This window comes from Protopterus annectens, chromosome 5.part0, assembly GCF_019279795.1.
Source record: "Protopterus annectens isolate FY-2018-M chromosome 5.part0, PAN1.0, whole genome shotgun sequence".
Lineage (NCBI taxonomy): Eukaryota > Metazoa > Chordata > Ceratodontiformes > Protopteridae > Protopterus > Protopterus annectens.
Window position 1 is genome coordinate 1881339362 of NC_056735.1, and position 16548 is coordinate 1881355909.

General features: G+C 37.3%; 1 protein-coding gene across 1 annotated transcript in view; it reads right to left on the reverse strand.

Annotated features, from left to right (window-relative positions):
• Window positions 1-16548, reverse strand: part of EPSTI1 (epithelial stromal interaction 1) — a 293203-nt gene that overhangs the window by 61936 nt on the left and 214719 nt on the right. The window contains exon 9 of the mRNA XM_044072047.1: window positions 10091-10174. Within this exon, the coding sequence (XP_043927982.1) occupies window positions 10091-10174 (84 nt within the window). The remainder of the gene's footprint in view (window positions 1-10090; window positions 10175-16548) is intronic.

Consider the following 16548-nt stretch of genomic DNA (forward strand, 5'->3'; position numbering starts at 1 on the left):
CTGGTACCCAGAAAAGACAATTCATGGTGTACTATCCTGGACTTGTAAACACCTTATGGGAGATTCCAAAATTCATGATGCTGACTCTTCACCAATTACTTCCTATGCTAGGCAAAGATGCCTGGTTGGCAACACTAGATTCAAAAGAAGCATACCTGCACATCCCAATCAAGGAATCTTGCAGAAGATACCTATACTTCAAAGCAGGCTACACGCACTATCAGTTCTCTGCACTGCCCTTTGGTTTATCTACTGTGCCCAGGGTATTCACAAAGTGTTTGGCTCCAGTTATTGCATTTTGCAGGCAAAGAAATATTCAAATATACCCATACCTGGACGATTGTCTAATTCAGACAGAAAGCCAGGACATACTTTTGAATCATCTGGCCTTTGTACAAAGGGTTCTAACTTGTATGGGGTACACCATAAACAAAAAGAAATCACACCTGATACCCTGTCAACAAATTATATTCCTGAGAGCAAGCTTGAATACAACTTCCCAGATGACTTACCTCACACCAGAGAAACAAATTAATTTGACAACCTACTTCAAACAAGTGGCCACAAAATCCCTGCTATCTGCAAGACAAATACTGCAAGCCTTGGGGTTCATGGCCTCCTGCATTCTTCTAATTCCATATGCAAGACTGTATATGAGGAAACTACAGTGGTATCTAAAAGGCGTATGGTGTCAACATTCTCAAGACCTAGAAACAATGATTCCTATCATACCTTGCGTACGCCTAGAGTTCCTTTGGTGGGCAGAGGCCTGCCACCAAAACAAAGGACACCTTTCACACCACCCCCTGCCACCCAAACCCTAACAACAGATGCATCGGACTATGCATGGGGGGGCTCACCTGGCAGGGAAGTGCATTCAGGGCAAATGGAACCCAAGTCAAATGCACCTGTACATAAATCAAAAGGAAATGTTAGCTGTACAGAATGCTCTGACAGCCTTCAAGGACCACATTCTTCCATAACAACTAATGGTAAAGATGGACAACACCACTGTTATGTGGTACATAAACAAGCAGGGGGGTACACATTCTTACCCCCTCTGCAGACTAGCCATGACATTGTGGAACACCGCCTTGAGCTACCAAGTGCACCTACAAGCTCAATTCCTACCAGGAAAATTAAATACACTGGCAGACGGACTAAGCAGAAACCTCATGGAACCACATTAGTGGAAACTGGAACCAAAGATTTTCAACATGTTGACAAGCAAATGGGGAAGCCCAGATATAGACCTGTTTGCCTCTCCCCAGAACTATCAATTGGACAAATTTTGCACAAGGACTCCCCACAAACAAGCCTGGAAAGTGGATGCTCTGTCCTTCAGCTGGAAAAACCTATCAGTCTATGCCTTCCCCCCTTTGCCTCTGCTCTCCAAAGTACTACTAAAAATCAAACAGGACAAACCAAGGATGATTTTTGATTGCTCCAGACTGGCCGTGCCAATACTGGTACCCCCTCCTGCGCAGTGTGTCACGATTATCTCCATGGCACCTGCCTCAGACTCCTTCCCTGCTGTCTCAGCAGGAGAACCATATTCTGCACCCTTAGCTTCTAACGCTGAACCTTGCAGCCTGGCTAATTACTTAATCTCGCCTTTACCATCCCTCAGCAAACCTGTGATGGATATCATTTTAGAGGCAAGGAGGCCTAGTACTAGAAAATCTTATGCTGAAAAATGGAAAAGATTCTGTGCCTGGAACCAATCTCAAGGGTTGAGCACAGCAGCGCCCAATTTACCTCAGATTTTACAATACTTAATTGAGATGCTTCACAAGGGCCTGTCTTTTTCCTCCATTAAAATCCATGCCTCAGCCATTTCAGCTCATTATAACACAGAACCTCCCCTCTTCTCTCATCCACTGCTCAAGCAATTCCTCAGAGGGGCCAAAAATTTGAGACACCCCAGAAGAGCTCAACTCCATCCTGGGACCTTAACTTTGTCTTGGAGAAACTAACTCTACCTCCCTTTGAGCCAGCTGCTATTGCAGACTTAAACTTTCTTTCTTGGAAAACAGCTTTCCTTTTAGCAATCACTTCAGCTATAAGGGTATCTGAATTATGGGCCCTTATGGCAGTGGAGCCTTTCCTCATCTTTCATACGGACAGGGTGTCCCTCAGAACCAATCCATCCTTCATGCCCAAGGCAGTATCCAGTGTGGCTCTTAATCAGTCCATTCATTTGCCAACCTTCTTTCCCAATCCAAGAATAAAGGGGAACGGATACTACATTCCTTAGATGTGCACAGACAACTTAGATTCTACTTGGACAGGACTAAACCTCAAAGGAAATCTGAACTGCTGGTGGCATTTGCTGCAGGGGCAGAGGGGAAGGCTATTTCAAAGCAAACCATTTCTAAATGGCTAAGCCATTGCATTCATTTCTGCTATAAGCACCATGGAAAACCTATCCCCAGAGGATCAGACCTCACTCCACCAGGGCTGCATCTATGTCTACAGCCTTTCTCAGAGGCGTCCCAACCAGGGACATCCTAGAAGCTGCTACCTGGAGTTCTGTACATACTTTCACCAAGCATTATAATTTGACAATTTTCTCTAAATCCAGAGCTGGCTTTGCCACTGCAGACTTGCAGGGCCTTATAGCTGGCTCTAATGCTATCTAAATTCCTCCTCCCAACTATGGCTTTGGGAATCTACCCAAATGTAATGACAGTAACAGTGAAACATGAAGACCATAGTACAGTTGTATACACTTACCATAAATGTAGATGTTCGAGTGTATTCACTGTTGCAGTCCTGGTTACCCTCCCTCCAGCCCCCTAATTTCTTTTGGCTATACCTCTACTTTCTTTTACTATGCTTAAAATCCTTTTTGGTGTATTTGCTTTTTTGTTGGAGGTATATCTTTGTACTTTTATATTTAATTGCTTCCCATTAGGGGGGCACCTGACATCTGGGACAAGAAAAACTGATGTAATGGCATCGGCTGCATGTTTTATACCCCTGACGACCTGACATCATGGAAGAAGGGACAGCAACCGATGCAGAACCCAAGACTTTGTTAATCAGGCTGACTGAGGGCAACCTGCAAGCAGATTACCGAAATGTAATGACTGCAACAGTGAATATACTCGAACATCTACATTTATGGTAAGTGTACACAACTCTACTTTCCTCCTTCAATTAACAGGCAGTTATTCTTTTGTTTTACAAAAGGAAACACAAGTATTAAAAGGACAGCTCACTAAAGGTGTCATTCTTCTTAACTTTCTCACAGACAATAATGTTATGCTTTTCTAAATTCCTCACAAAAAGCTGATGGCAATATCCTCCTTTCATTATTGTTAGGTGAAATTTGTCTGCATCATCTCAAGCCTCTTCCATGTGCTGGAAAGTCACATGCTGGTAGGATAAGTGATGGTACACTTGCATAAGAGAAAATGCCCAGCAAAGGAAGAGAAGGCATACAAAGGCCTATGCAATGGAGTCAAATTATATTAAGTAAAGGTATGCCCACCACTCGGACATGTCTTACCTTGCTTCAGTCAGATGACTCAGTTAACAACATAGAAGAAGTGACTTCTGACCCACTGGAAGCAGAAAAAGGTAATGGAAGCCTTCTTGATCTTTCAAGTGCTCCAAGGACTTATTGTTAGCTGAAAATAATGTGCCCCCTACACCTGAATATAATATCAGAACCATGAAATAATTAATTAGGGACCTTAATGGCCAGCTATGTGGGAATCTGTTGTTTGTGTGATCAGGTGTGGGACATGCTGTACCTGGGTCGAATAAGTCACTCTCCAAAGTGGTTGCCAAAGAAGTTCCTTTCATACTATTTTGCCCCTGATCAGGAAATATCAAGCATGTGCCTGATCCCTCACTAGATGAAGCAGAGCTTACAGATACTGAATAGGAAAACTCCAACAAAATGGTAGACTTTGGGGAGCAGCCTTTGGCTGATTCCTTATCTCCTGCTCTGTTACCCCAAATCTCACTTGGAATCATATTCAGAACCCTCCTGTTGATCATTACTCTGAATTCCCTATATCCCATCCTCCATCATGCTTGGACTGAGGTAGGTTTCAAGTTTTTCCCTCCTTCACTGAGTAGTCAGATTGACAGCCTGGCATTGTGGGCACACTTACACAATGAAGTATCTTGACAGATGAAAGAGGCAAGGGCTCTGTGGGTCCAACCTGATGATTTCATAAACACAGGCACAAACTGATGGACTCGGTTTCTTTAATACTCAACATTAGAATTTTCCTGTAGCGCAATACAGTAATGAGATGTGAACTATGCAAGCTTCAAATGGAATAGAAGGGCATGGGGCTGGAAACTGAAGAACCTGTCAGTTTGACTTCAGGTAAAAGGAAAATTATTGAATTGATCATGAAAGAAAGAATTTTATAATATTTGGAACTGTATGGATCACAGGATCCAAGGCAGCATGAACTTGCAACGGCAATGTCATGCCAAATAGTCCACTGAGAAAACAAGAAATGACACAGTCTAATAATGTTGTTTGTCTTTTCGGCTTTTCCCGGTTAGGGGTCGCCACAGTGGAACTCCGGTCTACTAATGATTTGCAGTCGATTTTTATGGTGCTGAGTTGCCAGCCCAACACCCAACCTTCAACGAAGGTATGCCCATTCACGCATGTTTTTCAGAAGCCACTCGACCGTGGGGAAGACATGCAGACTCCACACAGAAAGCACTCCAGCTGAGAATTGAACAGGAGAACCTCTTGCTGTGAGGCAATAATGCTACCGCTGTACCACCATGGCTTGACACAGTCTAATAATGTATTTACATATTTGATCTATCCTGGCAATATGCACAACACAGAGAATAACTAAATTTGTTGTGCTCATGGATTGTGTTTTGGATGAAGTGTTTATATGTCAAGAAATCTAGCTTGTTTGTAACAATACAACAGAAGTGGGAGAATGGCACAAAGATGTTTGTACTCAATAAGAAAAAAAAAGAAAAAGAATAAAGAATCTCATAATTTATTTTAATTTGCTTTTGTTTACTGAGTTTGTCCAACTGAGTTTAGTAAAAAAACTTTTCAGTGGGCCCTAGGGAGAAAAACTCCAAAATATTACAAACATTTTTAAACAGATATTCATTAAATCATATACATTAACAACTGCACATGTTTGCTAATTAGATTATATTCATATGAAAGTAGAGACAACTATTACAGTATAAAAGATACTTGTGCATTAGCAGATGTTGAACACTGAGTATCTGAAGAAGTGTATTAGTGGGTTTGTCAGATAGATAACTGATCATGTAAATACTGATTATGATAAGAAATTCAAAGAAATGGAGATGAGAAGGAACGAGGCAGGGTAGAAAATGTTAATATTGTAAGTAAGAGATGCTGGGTAAAGTAGTTTCCCAGACAATTATATACAAGGCTATCCTAAGGTTTATATTAAAAGTACAGAGGTGGGGGTGTACAGTGTCATAGCTATATAGCTGGGATGTTAGTAAAACTATTCAGTACTGGGGAAGACTGGTTGTGGGGTACATGATTCTGACTGAAGGGAAATGGTTTAACAATATGGCAATCCGAAGGTAACGGTGGCATTTATCCTGGACAAGTACAGGAGCTAACCCACTGATCTGGTAGGTGAAGTTTTAGTGTTTTAAATGAGTTTTCATTCTAAATGGATTTCAGGGGTAGTAGGATGTGGTTCCAAAGGTGGGCTACACTACTTGAGTTATACAGAGTCAACTACCCTTGAGAGTAAAATTATTTTGGTGGAGTAGTGCTGTATTAAGTTGCTAAGGGCTGGACAATTTTCCAGTTAACAGAGAAGTATGTGTATTGTAGTTATCTGAGAAAGAACTAGGTGATGTGGTAGCTCTAACCTGTTTACTTCTCTGAGGGCTAGGCAGTGGTGTGTTCTATTTGTTAAAGTTTACTGCCAATTTGGCTATTTTATTGTAATGTTGCTCAAGTTTGGGCATAATACAAATTTGAGACAAGTAAGCTGTACTTGTTTTGCAATGATCAGAGATTTGGATTTTGTTTAAAACTTACTTCAAGTTTTGCAGCAAAAATACAGCAAAAATACTGAGACACATTTGTCAACCAAAACAAAACAAAATACTCTCACAATGAAAACAGACCCAGCATGAGAAACAGTGAACTTCTCTTCCTTTAAAACTCCCATGTACTGAAAATGCATTTGGCAAACAATTAAACTACAACAGACGTGCTGGGATTTAGAGTCAAATGGCATATAGTGAAGCACTAACATCAGCTATTTGAAGAATGTAGGAATTCAAAAGACAAATGTGTAATGCATTTGTAAAAAGCCTGGGATGCCCCTGGACACAAGTGTCCCTTTTCAAGAGTACTGTCTGGTAATGTAACTTGGCCAGAGTCACAAAGAAGGCAAACATAGGGTAAGGGAATCAACCCTGAACTACAAGAAGCAGCTCATAGCCTCATACTGTGCTATGTGCTAATCAAAGTGCCCTTCATTCGTACACCAGGGCAACGCATATAACTGTTTCAAGCTGTACAGTTATTTATTAAGTGGTATACACATAAGTGGTAAACTACTGCAAGTATAGCATTATATGTATGTATGTATTTATATATATATATATATATATATATATATATATATATATATATATATATATGTATATAGCACTACAGCTTGAAAGTCATATCGGTGAATATGTACTGCAGAAACAAAATTACTAATGCTCGCAAATAGCAGCAGTTTTTCTTTAGAATACAGACTGGAAGATACAAGGTGCAGCATTCGTATAACAGTTATGATCAGGTGTTTTGAGACACACGTTAACAAATTCACCTTGAGGATGAAGTAAAACAAAGCTCAAGAGGTGAGCTTTAACATCTATGTGGAGAACATATAACAAAGGAGTTATGATCAGGGAGATGATCACTCTTTGTAGTGTGTGGAGTTTTATCTGCTCCATGTATTACTAGTTCAAGTAAAAAGAACTGCAGGGACACAAAGTGTTTTACAGCTTTGAAAGTCAGAGATAACACACAACACTTCCACACAAAGAGAAGACAGAAGTGAAGTGGTCTTCTGATGTTTTTTTTATTGTGACAGTGAGTTGTATGATAGCTTTTAAAGCTTTTGTGCTCTGGCTTTTGTTCTGTGTTGGCAGCCTTCATGTTCTAATGCAAGACTACAGCTTAACACAACTGAAAGGTGATTAACAAAACTTTTTCAAGCAAAATTTTGCTAAGCGCATTCCTTACATTTGACATTTGCTTAACAGTGCTGCCTTTTTCCCATATTTAGAGCATAATCATACATCTCAGCTCCTATGATTAAAGCATAGTGTTATGATTTATTCTCTCAGATTGACTCATTCACTCCAATGGAGCTCAGGAAGTTTGCACTGTAACTACCAATGGGCGAAACGTAAGCCTTTTCACAGAATCAAATTATGTCCTCATATTTCAAACAAATGTTCATATCTCTGGAACCATAAGGATTATTAAAGAAGTATAAATGGTAAACCCTTCAGGACAAACTATTTTTATAGTGGTAGTATTCTTTAGGTTCTAGGACTTAAAATGAATTTTAGAAGTTGCAGTAAACACAGTAACTATTACGTTTGTAATATTTTGTAAACATCTTACAATATCTCAGCAACCACACACATTACACACATACTGTCAGAAGCATTTTATTCATCTAGCTGAGAGCTTCCATATGAGGCTAAGGGGTTCTGTTTGTGTTACGACATTGCTGAGATATTTAGAAAAATGTGAAAACTATATCTATAGAAATTAATATCATAAAAACAACAGTAAATATCTATATTTACCTGCACTAGACAGAGATGAAATATTAATGCAGTTGAATTTGCTATTGTGGAATCTTTAAGATGAAATCTTTTAAAACCTTCTACATACCATGGTTTTGGAATTATTGATGCAAATACGAACGAGCAATATTTGATGCTAGAAGCATCATTAGGAGTTAAATGCAGACGTACCTGGAGCCGTCACTTGGATGTAATGAGTTAGTCTTGCTCCTCCCAGATCTACTAAGTTTTCATCATAATGTTATACATGTTTAAAGTGCATGCCTTATTAAGTAGCTAAACTAACCCTATGAATATAATCTTTACAACTGACTGTATGAAATCTAGTATCTGAAGACCTCATATCCTGAAACATAAGTTTTCTTTATCTAACCTTCCGCTATCAGTTTCAAAGCCTGGTGCTACATTTTTAATGCTCTGAAGTTAAGGGGTACGAACAAAGCAAGCATAAGCAAACATTCCAAACACATATAAAATACAGTTAATGGAAAACATTCTAGCAATTTTCTTGCAAATAAATGTCAAACTAACTGACTTACTGATGATATCACTTAAGCCTAAATATTTCACAGCATATTGAATAGCACCATAGCTCGGTGGTTCAGATTTTTTGCCTCAATGGTCTAGGGAGTTTGCATGTTCTCCATGTATCTGTCTGGGTTCTCTTAGGTATTCTGGTTCCCCTCCCATCACAAAAACATGCTAGTTGACAGGCTTTTCTGTTAGTACATATTACATTCAGCCTTGCTTCTGTGGTCCTGGTTGAGGCTAAAAAATCTGCATGAAAGGCAGTTCAGTTAGCCACTTAACAAGCAAACAAGTAAACACACAAATTAATATATTACTACAGGTTTTAAAAATATATGCATATCAGGAGGATATAAAACTCTGATTTAGTACTGCAAACATAAAAGATGTTACTTTTTTGGAATGACCGATCATGTGCAGATGTCTGTCTTACTCTCCCAGATGGCCTTTGAATGACTGCTCTGGCAAGATTCTATGTATTAGTAGACTCTGGCAGAAAACATAAAAGAATCAACTTTTAAGCATTTACAAACCAGCTTCTAAAGATCACTGCTGACATGCAGCTCATGGCTGCTGTGTGCCTGTTTTGGGAGGGACTTGATGATAACTGATCACTGTCAGACAGTCACATCCAAGAACAGCAAAGGTTTACTTACACTAAGCAAATAGCTTAGCTGTACTTCTCATTTTTACTTGTTCTGTAGCACAGAATTCACACCGACTCCTGCTTTGTTCAATTCAGGGCCTGCTGTGGCTGATCTACAGGTCACTGCGTTTGTATTCTCTAAGCATCAATTGCCGTTTTCCATACAAAATAACTTCTGACAGAGTTTCTATGTGTGTGCTGGCAGGGATTCCTTTCTCTATGGATATTTCTACCTTCTTCATACTTGTGCAACCAGGCAGTTACTATATATAAGTTCGGAGGCATTACTACCACCCCTCCCCTGCACATCAGGGGTGTGGTGGGGGGTTGTCTCTAGCAAAACATGCTTGCAATTTGAGTTTTCACCCTTTTTCTGTTTTGTGCATTTATTTTGGTTTGTTAGGGCCTCAGCATTTCATCACTTAAGAGATTTAGTAGCGGAAACATCTGTTATGGCATCCAGTACCACTGCAGTTGCCATTGTCATGTGCTTCCATTATTCAGTGATTTTAAGCCACTGCCATGCAGACTACATGAACCATTTTGAAAATGTTTACCATTAAGAACAAGAAATCAAGAGTGACAAAATAATAACAGCTGAAGCTGGTTAAAGAAATGACAACTATTAAAAGCCTTGATGACAACTACATCTTGCCAAACCTTCCCAGCCTCTCCAAGTTAGCAATTAACCTGGATATTCTGAGATGCTACCTACATACGGTTCACAACTATGCTATGTTGGGCACTCTGAAAACACCAAATTTAGAAGAACAAGAGTACATTTTAAATAGCAGTAAGTTAACACAAAACTCGTAACTGGTACTAAATTAAAGAAACCATATAATGAAGTCTGCTTTATTTTACTTTGACTGAAATGTCTCTTATAATGAGCACTAAAATCATTCTCTCTGTCACACTGAACCTCTTGCTATAAATTATATTTCTGGAAAAAAAACTGTGCAAATCCTGTGCATTAACTTCTGTTTCTAAGAAGTTCCAGCATGCTTGCTATGTCTAGACATGCCTGATTCTAGGAGTTACTTAGAGTAATCTATGCCACATTCAACAGATTAGTCCTTTGGTAAGTAGTTACCTTACCTTTAATCTTTGCTCCTCTTTCATTTTTTGAAGTTTCTTATTTTCTTCTTCCTTCTGAAGTTCTTTGTAACTGTGAATTTTATCCTGCAAGTGCAGATTTAGTATATTAAAACAATGTGTTTCTAGTTCTCTAGTAAAGCAACTCTTTAATTACAAATTTGTTTATTCTAGATGTTGGACATTGAACAGTCTATATTATTTAGGAAATGAGACATTTACAGACTGTCTTTCTGTGTCTGCATATATAGATGCATTTCATTAGTTTGGTCAACGTCTGTTTAATCAATCACATTTGGTTAATTACACAACAGTCGACAAGGGTGCGAGATTGACAATCCCTGAGTAGGGGAATATTCCCATATCCTGGAGACTGTGCATTCTCGGAGTGAGTATATTTAATTAGCAGGGGGTATAGGGGGTCCAGGAGGGCTTGCCCCCTGCAAAAAACAATGATTTAAAGTTGCATGTGCTGAGGTTCTTCCTTAGCACATGCATACTAGCTAGTCAAAGTTTCAGTTTTCGACATAGAGTGATTTACCTTCAGGATGTCAACATGCACGTTAGTCAGCCAAATGAAGGTAAATCGTGTATATATATATATATATATATATATATATATATATATATATATATATATACACACACACACAAACATATATATATATATATATATATATATATATATATATATATATATATATATATATATATATATATATATATATATATATATATATATATAAAACATGTATTTCAATCTGCTAAGGAGCTACAGTCAAACCCAAATAAATGCAGCAGTCATTGCAGAATCAACAAGAACAAGCAAATCTGAAGAAAAACATCTGTTACTGCAGAATCAAAAGAGCAATTAGATCTGAATAAAAGCAAAAATCATTGCAGAATCAACAAGAACAATCAAATCCAAATAAAAGTAACAATGATTGTAGAATCAACAAGAATAATCAAATCCAAATAAAAGCAGCAGTTATTGTAGAATCAAGCATTTCCAATGCCTAACCTCAGAATAAAACTTATTTTACTTATTTACTATAAATTATATTTATAGCAGTAAAAATGCACATATGCACACACAAAAAAAAACAGACTATGTTAGGCCCATAGGTGAATACTAAGCAAGCTGCCCTGAAGGGCCATTTTAAGCCTAGCCAATAACCTGAGGTCAGAATCAGCCCCTGTAAATTGTGTCTTTAAATTAAAGATCTTAACCATTATGCTAAACCAACCATGAAAGCATTGTTAGGATTGCATGTACACTGCAAAGTTTAAGACTTTTTATTATATTATTGTATGGTGACAGTGGTGATTTATGTCACATATTGGACTCCTTCTAAGTCACGAGGACCACAATTTAAAAATAAATTATAAAAGTATAGACTTCCTCTACACATATTGTGCATATGTGACATATTTACCTTTGCCCTTACCATAAGAACATTCAGGTACTGCAAAAATTACCTAGTCTACCTATTTTTCAGCTAAATAAGTAATTCACTATTCCAAGCTAACTAATACTCTGCACTCTTCTATTCCTTACAATAACTATTTTATGTTTGTTCCATGCATTTATGGTTTACCTCATGATATTTCTAACATGTTTTATACATTTCTTTACATCCACATACATTACATGCACTTCTTTGAAAAAAAATTCTCATATTACCTCTGAGTTGCCCCTTCCAGTTTTTTCTTCAGTGACCAGACCAATTATGCACTGTTATATTTAAGGACTGTTTCCTGAATAATTTTTTTTTTTCACTTGCAACAAGTAATTATACAAAGAAGTTATCGTTATTTAAAACGTCATTGTGATGTCATCCTTTTTTCTGATATTATGCTATTTCTTCCACTGACAATGTATAACTAAAGGCAGAATACTACATTCTGTAGTGATTTATACACACCGAGTTTAACAAATGAGTTAAAATATATGTTCTTCTTGGAAGACTTCATAGCAAAATCATACTTTTATCTGGACTGAGCAGAAAACAAAAACCTGAAATAGTGCATCATTCAACTGGTGAAGCATTTTGGGTCATCCTTTAATCAGACTTTAGTGAGCATTAAACCAAGGAATCTTAATAGAGAAAAAACAGATCTTCAAAACAGATACCATGAAAACAATTACAAATTTGGAATAATAACCAAAACATGGTTCAGGGATAAAAATGTCCTATTAAATAATTAAAAGAAAAAAACAGAGGTGATGGTGTATTAATCTCGGTTCATGGTAAAGTCAATACACTGGGAATGATTAATACTTGTACATCTAGCATGTTGGGTACAAGGGTTAAAACGAATCAACGTATTTATGATATAATTGGGTTCTATATGTGTCCACCATTAGTAGACACTGGCCTTATTACGTTCTTTGACAAATTTAAATACTATTTTGTTAGGAAAGTAACAGTTACAGCGGGTGATCTGAACTGTCCCAGCATATAATGGCCAATGTATAGTCCACAGAAGTAGTCTGACAAACTTTTAATTGACTATGTTATTAGATATGGCTATCATCAAGTTGCAATAAAAATGACCAGGGAAGAAATACAGCAGGTGTTGTTTAAGTAAATAATGACATTATAGTAGGAAACGTCTCAGTTCTGGAGGAATTAGGTAGCTTGAACAGTCTTAATGTAAAGTGGAAAACAGGAACAGAGGAGTTTAATAATAACAATGTTCCAAAGTTATGTAATATGTTTTATATGGTTGACTACAAAGTAGTTAACAGACAGCTAGGAACATGGAAAGGGTGACAGTTAAATGTCATGGATCAGCATGGTGGACATTATTTTATAGATAATTTAAATGAGACTATAAAAAGATATATCCTGATAAGAATGTCTTATGGTAACAGAAAGCTGAAGCTGTTTCAATGTAATAATTTGATATATTAATCAGTCTGCAGGAAATACCATTGTTGTTCAGTTTACTAAATATTTCCATCATAGAGAAAAACATTACCATCACACAGTGAAAGTGCACTTTAGGGAAAAGGGGCTTGCAAAGCAAACTGTGAAATGAATCATCCAATATTTATAACATCTAGGAAGAGAGATTTTATAAACATGTTAGATCCCCTCAAAAAATAAACATAGGAGAATTGCTCAATACATATGGTAACGCTTATCACTGACACTGATTTAATAGCTGAAATAGTACATTTTTGCCACTGTAATTAATGCAACTGAAATAGGTGCCATGCCTGACAATAAAGTGAAAAGGCTGCCTTAACAGCACTAGATAGCTTGCATCCTGATTCTGCCACAGGACCAGATGAGCTAAATGATTATTGTTTTAGAAAGACAAAGGACTCTTTGTCTTCTGTCATGTGCAGGGGCATTCAGTCTACAGTTTTCTGGACAGTTGAGATGAATAGTGTTTGACAGAAGCAGTGAAGTAAGCAGTATTATTATATTTTTACAGAGATGCTGGCAGTGATCAACCAGATATTTTCCGGAACATTTCTGATTTTGCGATTTGTGTGGAGCAAGTTGTAATACTTTAATGTATGGCAGCTTGTATATGGGCTACAAAGGTAAATTATTTACATGGCCATCAGACATCATGGTTATAACTGCTGAATGGGGGTTGAGGTTGGCTGGATGAAAGTAACTCACCATCTGTTTTGTCATTTGCTCAGTTTTAAGCAGTCACTATATGGCTTTACAGGACTAATGTGCATTTATGAGAAGTAAGGCGGACTACTTAACTGAACACTGGCTGATATGCACAGTCAGAGTAGAGGTCCTGATGGAGAGATGAAAAGTCAGCAAGCAAAGGAGAGTAGTAGTGCTGAAATTGAATTCATCCTCAAGTCTTGGTGAGTACCTTTGCAAGGTGGATCCTGTTCTTCACAAAATCTCACCAGGGTGACACTGATATATAGACTGCATTTATATAGTATATATCATGGACAGAAGTAAATCAGAAATAAAAAAGATATCTGGGTGCGCAAAACCCAGGATAAAAAAGTGCCCAATCCTGGTAGGCACACTGGTGCCAGGACTGGGAAAAATGACAGTATAGAATCCTCAAAATAAGGAAACATTCCTACAATGGCGCAAGGGCAGGCTCAGGTTGGCCCCCTGTTTTAGAAGGAAGTAGCAGTCCAAAAAAACGACAAAAATTGATTGGTCAGAGAAGAGCCATAAAGACAATAGAGTGGACTATTGAGGATAAGAAAGAAATCATGTATTGTTAATACTATGTGAAAATCCCAGAATTTCCAGACACAAGATATATAAAACAATTAAGAGAGAAATTAAAGGAAAGAAAAATACTTCCGCAGGAAAAACTGTCAGAAGCTTCAAATAAAAAATTGTGTTCATTAATACAACAGATTTTTGAAAAAGAGTATATAGATCAAGAAATTTTGATCTGTTTGGAAAAAGAAGCATCTGAGGAAGTGAGAAAATATAAACAACAAAATCTGGAGATATTTGAAAAATATAAAAAAGAAATATGGACATGGGAAAGAAAGAGAGATTTGATATGGTGCAATGTTTATGCAAAGGAGAAAGCTAAGTTAACTAATATAGAGCAGGCGGTCTCAAAAATATTCAGAGAGAAATACAGGCAAAAGCATCCAGATATGGAAAATTTCACAGTAAAAAGATTAATAGCACTAAGATGCAATGTAGAAAAGACTATTAGTAAAGCAGAAGTTAAAGAAATAGAAGTTGAAGTTATGGAGTGCCTGTGGAATGAAGGATTTAATGTAGAAGGTCTAACACAGACTACATCACAGCATGATGGAGTGAGTCCCCAGAATAAGGAAAAGGAAGAATATCAGGAGGCATGTGAAGAAGAAATATGGACAGGGGAAAGGAAAAGAGATTTAATATGGTGTAATATTTATCCAAAGGAGAAAGCAAAACTAACCAATAAAAAAAGAACAGCACCAAAGATATTTGAAGAAAAATATAGGGAACAGAATCTGGATATGGAAAACATTACAATACAAAAAATTAGAAGACTAAGAGGAAAAGTAGAAAAAGAGATTAGTAACGGAGAAGTCAAAGAAATAAAAACTGAGGTTATGGAGCAGCTGCAAAGAGAAGGATTCAGTGTAATAAATTGAATACAGAAAGCACCACAACAGGATAGGGCAATGGATATCCAAATTAAGGGGAAACCAGTGGAATAGAAAGCAATTGGTCAGGTGCCATATCAAGATATGTTGGTGCCTTCCACAGGAAACAGTATAAACTTTCATTTCAATGTTGAGGAGTGATAGGCCAGTGAGTTCCCATATGACAGAACAACAGATGACACAGGATGAAATTGAAGAGAATGTGCCAGAGGAAGATGCTACAGAACTTTCTACAGAATGCCCGCAGGAAACGGAAAACAAGAGATGTGCCCTCAGTATGGAAGAAAATGAGTTGAGAGAAGAGTTGCTTGATTTATTAGACAAAGACAGATATATCAAGATTAATGAGAGAAATAGACTGCAGAAGGTTAATAAAACCCCAAAAGTCAGAAGCTTGATAAAACAAATGAACACAGTAATTAGGACTGTCCATAGAGATCCATACGATAAAACAGAAGTAAACCGGATATATTACTGTGCTGCTAAATTAATAACTGATAAAGTTCTACCACAGGAACACTGGGTAGCAAGGGAGAAGAAAGGACGAAAGCATATACCATCATGGAAATATCAAGTACAGAAAACGATAAAGCAGCTAAGACAAGAAGTGTCATTGTTAGATTATAGAAGAGGGAATAGATCAACAAAATACTAAGAAAGATAGAAGCAATAAAAGCAATGTGCAGTGTTAGAACAGAGCAGGATCTATTATGCAGTATTGGAAATAACAAACTAAAAATTACAAAATAGGTGGAAAGACTTAGAAGATATGAAGCTATGTCCCGGTTCAAACCCTGACTAAGACTTTCTCCGTCTATTTTCATCACAATCATTTTTCCCAGGCTACTTACTCACTTTAGTGCCACTTTAGGGCCTATACCTTCTAGTTGCACTTACTGTACCAAAGAAAGATGGATTGGACATCTTTCTGTCTCTTGATGAGTTTCTGCCCCTCCACCTACTCTCCCAATCCTGTTTTTAACTAGTTTGTTCTTCTGTTCCTTACTTATAACTCTGAGATGGGAATCTTCCATATCCTTCTGAATACTTTCTTCCCACAGTGTTCACAAAAAAAAAAAAAACACCACAAAGGATTATCTTATCTTGTATTTTGTTCTATTTTTCTGTTCCATCAAGTATGGTAAATTACCTTAAACACTTGTTTTAGTCTGACAAACTATCTGCATCTGAAGTTTAATGTTCTGTAACTGAATTTTTAATGCTCTTTGTGTTTATCTGTTTTATGTGGAGCTTTTCTCCCCGGGCCTCTACTGAAAATGGACATATATCCAGTTAGACTAGCCCGGTCAACAAATGTAAAATAAATAAGATAAAAATAAATAAA